General features: G+C 42.2%; 1 protein-coding gene across 1 annotated transcript; it reads right to left on the reverse strand.

The window, feature by feature from the left end:
- Positions 1 to 431: 431 nt before the first annotated feature.
- LOC147607225 (protein NUCLEAR FUSION DEFECTIVE 4-like) lies at positions 432 to 2,740 on the reverse strand. The gene is made up of 3 exons (XM_086791107.1): positions 2,260 to 2,740; positions 1,129 to 2,165; positions 432 to 1,024 (listed from the first exon to the last, which is right to left on the reverse strand). Exons 1-3 carry the CDS (start codon positions 2,584 to 2,586, stop codon positions 574 to 576), a joined length of 1,815 nt encoding a protein of 604 aa, XP_086647233.1. The 5' UTR covers positions 2,587 to 2,740; the 3' UTR covers positions 432 to 573.
- Between the last annotated feature and the right edge of the window lie 5,656 nt (positions 2,741 to 8,396).

Consider the following 8,396-nt stretch of genomic DNA (forward strand, 5'->3'; position numbering starts at 1 on the left):
AGAGCTTAAAAAAGACCCATTTTTTGCACTTTCAACACTAAATTTGTTTTTCTAAATGGGATAAGGGCACATTCCCTTGCGTTTAAAAATTTACTTGGAGACGTGTCTACTTCTCCATCATAAACTTTGTATGGTTTTTTTTTTCCTTCACAAACACTACAATTAGAACAAAACTCCTAACTCCTCTATGATGACGACAATTGATGGATATATATCTTCTTTTCACGCAAGGGCTTATTAATAATAGTCATGGTCATCGTGCATAAGAGCGTATAACCATTATCTATGTGGACATTGCTTTGACAATATCCACAAATTCTTTTACAGACGCAGCTTCAAAACCATATTTATTCAAAATTATGAATTTTGTGGATGAACTCAACGGAATATAGCATGCACAACACTTATAAACTCCACGTTGCATTACACGATAGCGTAAATAAATTCTTTCAAAATTAAGGCATCCACCTTGACTACCGTGCATCCTGAAAATACCTTATATATGCTCTACATATTCTATTTTTTTTAAAAGAAATTCTTGGGATTACTAGAAATTTTAGGATATTAATCATTTCACTCCTTGGCGAGCTTAGAGCAGTGGATTTGGTGATAGAGGGTGCGGGTGCGCAGCGTGAGGATGGAGTCCAGGATGAAGCCTACAGCAGAGACGCTGCCCATGACAACGAAGACAAGGCGATAGCAGTGGGTGCCGAGACAGGTGGAGGAGGAGCCGTCCTTGGCAGCCTCGCGATCGTAGAGGAAGCCCGCAAGCAAGCTGGAGAATATAAAGGAGCCCAAGGGTAGGTTGAGGATGAGCAAATTGTACATAAGCCCAAATGCCTTCAACCCAAATAGCTCTGACGCCACTGGCACTGATATCGTGAAACGCACACCGTAGCACACACCCACTAGGATGCTACCCATGTACAGCGATCCCGAAGCTCCCACTGCGAGCAAAACATACCCCATCACCATCAACACTTGTGAAGCTGCCAGCACCGCGGGCCGAGGCACGCCCTTCCACCTGTTGTATGGAAGATGAACCTTTTATAATTTAATACACCGCAAGGCATGAAGAAAGAAGATGCTGCACATGAATTATGACACGATCATCAAATTTCTCCTCACCTTATTAGAGATTCCGACAACCACCCTGAACCTAGCCGCCCGAAAAATCCGCATATGCTGATAAGGGACACGAAGGTGGCGACGTTGGCATAGCCCATTGACTGCCCTATCTGTCCCATGTTGTTGATCACCGCCATACCAGTACCTACGCCACAAAGAAAACATACGAAGAGCAGCCAGAAATCTATCTTTTTCAAGGCCTCGAGCACCGTATGGTCTTCGCCTATCCTCTTCTTGCAGTAGACAGTGCCAGTGGCCCCATCACTGTTCTCATTCGTTCCCCGATCCCCAACCTTCTCGACGTCTTTCTCCGCCGCTGCTTCATTGCCGCAGCTTTCACCACCTCCCTTAATTTCTTCCTGCTCCTTCTCACCTTTGTCTTCGACTGCTTGCCCTTGATGCCTTGCCACAGTGCCAGTGGTCCTATCTCCATCCTCTTCCGTTGATCGACCGCCGACCTTCTCGACGTCTTTCTCCGCCGCTGCTTCATTGGAGCTTTCACCACCTCCCTTAATCTCTTCGAGCTCCTTCTCACCTTTAATGTCCTCTAGTTGCACTTGCTGCCTTGCTACTCTGAAGTAGAGATAGATGGGCAGCACCACAGGAGCAGCTAGAATGAGGAACAGTCCCGCGGCTATAAGCTTCGAGAAGAGCTCGACATGAATGCCACTCAGATCATACGCGAGGAGATAAAGAGCCAGCACGATGGCCATAGCGTTGAGGAAGGAGAAGCATCGAGACTCTTCTTGCTCCTCGCTGGGTCTGTGTGCTGCAGGTTCCACAGGCTTGAGTAAGAACATGGCCACAGTGCAGATGGCCATGGGGATGAGGGCCAGCATGAGCACAAAGGCAGAGGCGTTTCCCTTGAAGAGAGCGGCACACAGATCTGTGAAGATAGCAGTGCTTAGGCCGACGTACGCCTTGAGGATACCGGAAGCTGGGCCTCTGTTCAGACGGAAATTCCTCACGCAAGTCACCAAGACGGCGGTGTTCATCCATGTGGTGCTGTTTCCGCCCATGCACATCACCACGCACATCTGTGTTCATAACATTTGATTCGTAAGAAAGAGGGGAGTCGAAATATTCTAACACCCCCAAATATTCTTCTGATCACAGCGACAGAAAACTCACCAGCCAATACGGAAGCGGCTGAATCTTCTTGCTTATGACTAGCCATTGCATCCCGTAACCAAGCATCCCTTCCAGAGATCCGATCAACAGGATCGTCCATGGGGGCAAAACGTCGGAAAGAAAGCCCGCCACTACACCAAAGGCCTTGCCAACGTCCTTGGCGGTGCTAAGGCCGTTGAGTTGAACCTGGTTACAATCCAAGATGGCCTTGAGCACCACGGAGTAATTGGCAAAGGTGTAATTGTTGCCGGAGATGGCTTGCACCCAAAGCGCCGACACAAACCCCAACCATTTTTTGCTGATGGAGGCTTTCTTTTCATTTACCATTTTTGAAAGGCGGCTAGGCTACTTCGAAGCTGGAGTCTGGACTCTCGAATCTCCGGGCCTGGGCTCTCTAATTGACAACTTCGACTGCCCCTGCCGAGTCTGAACCGTTGATTGGTTGTTCTGCAATAAATAGAGATTCAAGCAAGCCCTGGAGCCTTGGAGGACGCTGGGCCCCGGGCTATGGAATGGTAAGGAACGGGCGGCCATAAAGTTCGTCGGCCACGAACTTCGTGGTGCCAGTAGAAAATGTTTGAAATCTCGGTGGGACTGGACGGGCTCTGCCCTGAGTCTGGCAGACAAACCAAACGATAGTTCGTCCCACGCGCGCCACGATGAAATACATATTTACTATTACGAACTTCGTAATATCGGCGGCGGCAATATTCGAAGTGCGAAGTTGCGAACGTCGTTCCACGAATTTTGTGGTACTTGTACGGTGTACCGTGCACCAACAATAAAACTTTACATAGTCAGGCTTGAGGCAATACCTAGTTAGTGGTTCGATCGTCGTGGTACGGTGGTACCAGATAAAATGTGTACAGACAAACGACAAGGGCAATGAGCACCTGCCACACCAGTTTCCGTGACAAGAGTTAAAGGCCGATGATAGTTCGCAATTTGTCCTAGGCTGCAGCCTCCAGGTGTCGACCCACGAAATTCGTAAGTTCGTCGTACAACAGACCTATTACAAGCGAACTATCAGGAAAAGTGTGTCGAGTCCCTGTGACGGGCGTCTTCAAAGTTCAGGGAAAATATAGCACGTTTTTTTATTTAAGTGTAATTTTTGACCGGCATTTTAAAACAAAATGTTTATAAACGAGAAAAATAACCATGGGCGTTTTTTACATTAAAAATATTATATCTTTTAAATGAGTAAAATAATGTATTATATCTTTTAAATGAGTAAAATTATTTCGTAAATTTTATAAAACCATACACTATTATTATTTAAACCCGTCATTTTGAAAGGTGAGGTTATCAACAATCATAGAACTTATTACGGGGCAAAGAAAAGTGTAAGTGTGCGGACCGTCATTTTGGAAGGCGAGGTTATCGAAAATCATGGGACTTAGGGACAAATAATGTATTATATCTTTTAAATGAGTAAAATTATTTCGTAAATTTTATAAAACCATACACTATTATTATTTAAACCCGTCATTTTGAAAGGTGAGGTTATCAACAATCATAGAACTTATTACGGGGCAAAGAAAAGTGTAAGTGTGCGGACCGTCATTTTGGAAGGCGAGGTTATCGAAAATCATGGGACTTAGGGACAAGGAAAAGTATAAGTGTGCGGACTTCGAAGTCTAGCGCTGAAAGCTAAAGTTTTAAAAGGTGAATCTGACCCAGATTACTCAGGCGACAACTTCACGATATGAAGTGCTTTCATAGGTTATTGAAAATCATAGAACTTAGATAACATCATCCTTCGTCGAATTTCTATGGTCGTCTCCACCCCTCTGCGACGAGCGCTCATTGTTCGCACAGGAGAGAGGGAGAGACAAAACACGGAAAAAAAGCCTCCTCTGCATCGTCTTCTCACGAGAGAGGGAGACATAACATGAAAATAAAAAAACTCTGCATGGAAATAGACGATTTTGCCGTACGACAAAAAAAGAAAGACAAGATAGAGGCGATCAAAGAAAGAGAGAGAGAGAGACAGGGGCGGCTAAAATTGTAAGAGAGAGAGGGCCACCTCATATAATTCAGATGCAGCGTTCTCTTGCAACGGACGATGATGGCTACAGTCGTTCATGGTGTGAAGAAGAGGAGGAGATGCGCAGACAGTTGCAATGTTTAATCGACCATATTAAAAAACCTTAGCTTTCCACAAGATTAATTGAAAAACCTTAATAACAAAGGTTATCTAATCCCCTCATTATTTAATCGAATTTCTTTTTTCACTCATTGTATGCCCCTATTGACAAGGAAAAGTCTAAATGTGCGGACTTAGACGTCCAGCACTAAAGGCTAAAGTCTAAAGGCAATATCTGTATTCAAGGAGTTCTAATTAATACATATCTCTTCACCCTTTACTCCATTCATGAGTTCTAATTAATACAAATCTGTGCTTCTTCTTTTTTTTAAAAAGAGTCTCAATCAGTGTTCACGAAAAACAGAGCTTTAGTGTCACGTGAATGGTAAATTTTGAAAAATAACTTTTGAATTTCAAAATAACAATTCACAAAAACCTAAAAATTTAAAGAGATTTTAGTTATAATTTTACTAAAAACTTTTAAAATTTTAAAAAAACTCTTAAAAAAATTTGAGGTTAAAGGTTTTTTTAAGTGTTGGGGAAAATGTTTTCTGTGTGAACACCCGTCTCAATCGACCCACGAACATAGTGGTACAACTTACAAGGTAAAGTGTGCGGACTTCACTAAAGGCAATAGAGCGCACCCACGAACTTAGTGGTACAAGTTACAGAGACTAGAAGTTGCAAGGTAAAGTGTGCGGACTTCGGACTCACGAAGATAGAACTCAGTCGTACGAGAAGGTAAAGTGTCACGTGTGCCGACTCCGCAGTCGATCAGTAGCCCCCCGCCGCAATAAAAATCAGTGCGCCCTCACTTCGAATTTCTTTGTATCTACGGAATCTCGGTACAATTTAAGTTCTACCACCAGGTAGTGCCCGGGAAGGAGAGACAGAAAGCATACATATTCCCGAATTCCCGTGCACTCGGTGGCTTCTCGTGAAAGCGACGATAAAGGGCAATTACTTTTTTTATTTCGAGCACTGTCGGCAGTAGCACCCACTTCCCAAAAATTGCCAATCCTACACAAGTTCGTGGCAGGTGCCATTAGTAGAAACAATTTAGTTCGAACACTGCTGGGAGCACTTTTCGAAAAAAAAATATTTTCCCAAAAAGTGAAAAGCTTTTATCTGTGAAATTATTTATAAAAGAAAATTTAGAAATCTGAAGGTTTTTGTTCTATAACTTCTTAAAATCTAGAGATATTTGTACCTTCAAATTTTAAATTAGAAGGTAGTTTTCGAAATATGCAGGTGTAAACTACATTAAATTTGGGTTTTTTTGAACCCTAGTAGTGGGCACTTATAATTTCTCGATAATTGCCACCACTTGGACTTTTGGTACTTGGTAGTTCGCACCATTAATAGAATACAATTTAGTTTAAGCACTAGGAGGCAATGCCCACTGCCCAATTCTTTAAAGTTTCCACCAGTTGGAAATTTCAAGTTGCTTTTTTTTTGGGATCTTTGTGCTTGTGTGCGTGTGTGCCTTTTAATGCTGCTGTCAACAGCCAGCAGGTTTTGAACCCAACACCTTATGCATGGGACTTCAACACCTTACCAGTAGGCTGTGTCTCCATTGGCTTCAAGGTTGTTTTAACTGATGAAGGCCACAAAATGTCGCTTTTTGAACGAGCTTCATGCTCATTTCGGGCTTCTTGGATGTTAAAAATAACCACTTATGACTAGGGACTCCCACTCAGTGATGAGAACAGCTCCCCATACCTTGTTGTGCACGCCGCTCCCTATATCTGAGGCACTTTCCTCCTGATGCTTTACCACTTCGTTTCTAGCCATCTGCCCTCTCCTGTCCACCTTTGCTCTTGCCCAACCCCTCTCCTGCCCTTCATCTCTCCTACTCTTGCCTACCCCAATGCTCCAACCCGCCTTCTCCTCCAGTCTCCCCCCTCTGCCCTCTGCAATTGTCACACCTTCACCTTCCTCTTCTACACCCCTCCTCATCTCTGTTTCTTTCCCCCTTTCCATCCCTTTGTCTTGCCCCTCCCACTTTATTGCATGTGCCAGCATATGAAAAACCCCTACTATGTTTAAGTCAGTCGCCCATCCCTTGATTGGCATTATGGCTTCTACCCAAGCCAATCCTTCTCCCCTCCCATAGACCGTTAAGAACTATTAATTTTTCACAAGACGAGCTTCTCATCCTCCAAATGCCATCGACAATGAAATGAAGACCACTCTCGTTTGGGAGGGTCTATGGCTCTCACCCTACGTACTCGCAAGTTAGAGATTGGCTTCTAACAACCCTTTTTTTGCTGTTGGATGTGCACATGCTTGGTGCATGTTTACTTGGACGAGGGTTCTTCCAAGTTGACTTCAACTCCCAGGCACTTGTGCAGGCAACCCTTGGCCCATGGAAAAATATTCTTCCTCGAGTACAGGTTGGACTTTGATCGTGTGGGGGGTAGACGACCAACGCCTTACTCCGATCTCATTTCAATAACTTGGGATAATCCAATATCGATGATCCATGAACCATCAAATGCAAAGGAATGTTCTTCCTTCTCATAGATTTCTTCTATTGCCACACAAACAACTCTAATTCTTCTTGAGCACTACTTTCCGAACTCCTTCTAAGGCATCAAAGTGCCATTCTTCTCATTTGATTCCTTCAATCTAAACGATTTGACCAAATGACCAAGCTTGTCTCACAATAGAAACACTATGCCTTAGATTTCTTCTTCTTGAGCCCCTCCCCATGCCTTTATTTGCATTTGTAGAGAATGTAGCTTCACGAGACCATTATCAGCTTTAAAATGCATCTCCTTCTCCATGAACATTACACCAAACTCCTCAAAAGCAAGAGGCAAGTTATGCACATGTGTGTTTGGTGCGGTCACCAAACTATCATACTTTAACAACAACACTCCGATACACCTATGTGTCAGTTCTTCATTGATCTTAGTGATCCCCAAAGCTGCCATCTGATCTTACACATTCTTTATCTGTGATATGACATGCTCTGTTACTTCACCACGAGTAGAATACACTTCTTCTCTGCAAGGTGGTTCTCACACTACAGGAGAAGCAAGCATTAGCGGTATTTATTTACGACATGCCACTATAAGCGTCGCTCAGCGGCTCTAGAAAGTCATCGATATAAGTGCTACTATATAAATGCCGATATAACAGTCCGTATAGATGCCGCTCATCATAACGCTGCTATAAAAAAAACAGAACATTAAATATGAGTGGAAATTAAAACTTAAAACAAAGTAAAATCCAAAAAGATTAACAAACAACCAAATATTTTTGAAATAAAATCACTAAATCACTAAATCACTATAAACCGATCAATATGTACATATGTTATGATGATATATATTTTTAATTAGTACCATCATCAAATCCATCTTGCAATAAATCCATGCGTGCCAATTGGTCTATCTCTAAGTTATCATTTCGATGGCTGCTATATCAATACAAAGTCTTATTCCACTACTTGAATAAGATGTAGAGGTATTATCATCATGGTTATGACACATAGGCTCATTGATTTTATTTGATGAAACTAAAGGTAGTAGATCTTCATTTATATTGCAAATTCTGAATGGGTTTGTTCCATTTCTTGATCCTCATGGTGGTCATAGGTAGTGATTGTTAGTCCCATCTTCCATTGATTGTCCATCATGCATTTCTTCTTCAACATCTTGATCTTGAAATATATATTTAGATCAAGGAGCAGCTTAAGCTTGTATTACATACCACCAATTAGGATCTCTTTGGTCCGGATGATGAAACAAAACCTGAAAAAAATAACCACAAAATATTTACAAGAAAATATATACAATGCCTGCCTTTTATTTATAGATTCATCAAAATTGAAAATCAAGTACAAATTCATGTTCACAGTGTTGTGTCTCTTAAATCTTGCCATAATTTAGTTGAATCAATTACAAAAAATCCACTTAGATTCTTCTTAATAGTTGCTTGAGTACCTCTATATACCACTTCAAACCACTTAACATCTAAGATGAAAACTTTGAAAGCTCTAAATCCAATCTCTATATACCACTTAACATCTAAGATGAAAACT

This window comes from Cibotium barometz, chromosome 56, assembly GCF_041138505.1.
Source record: "Cibotium barometz isolate CiBa-2024 chromosome 56, ASM4113850v1, whole genome shotgun sequence".
Taxonomy (NCBI): Eukaryota; Viridiplantae; Streptophyta; class Polypodiopsida; order Cyatheales; family Cibotiaceae; genus Cibotium; species Cibotium barometz.

What these genes read in the sequence shown, in the direction of transcription:
- LOC147607225 (XM_086791107.1), bottom strand. Translation starts at nt 2,586, where the DNA reads ATGGTAAATGAAAAGAAAGCCTCCATCAGCAAAAAATGGTTGGGGTTT. An exon ending in AGCCGCTTCCGTATTGGCTG is followed by an intron (nt 2,166 to 2,259) that starts GTGAGTTTTCTG and finishes TTATGAACACAG; the next exon opens with ATGTGCGTGGTGATGTGCAT. An exon ending in TTGTCGGAATCTCTAATAAG is followed by an intron (nt 1,025 to 1,128) that starts GTGAGGAGAAAT and finishes TCCATACAACAG; the next exon opens with GTGGAAGGGCGTGCCTCGGC.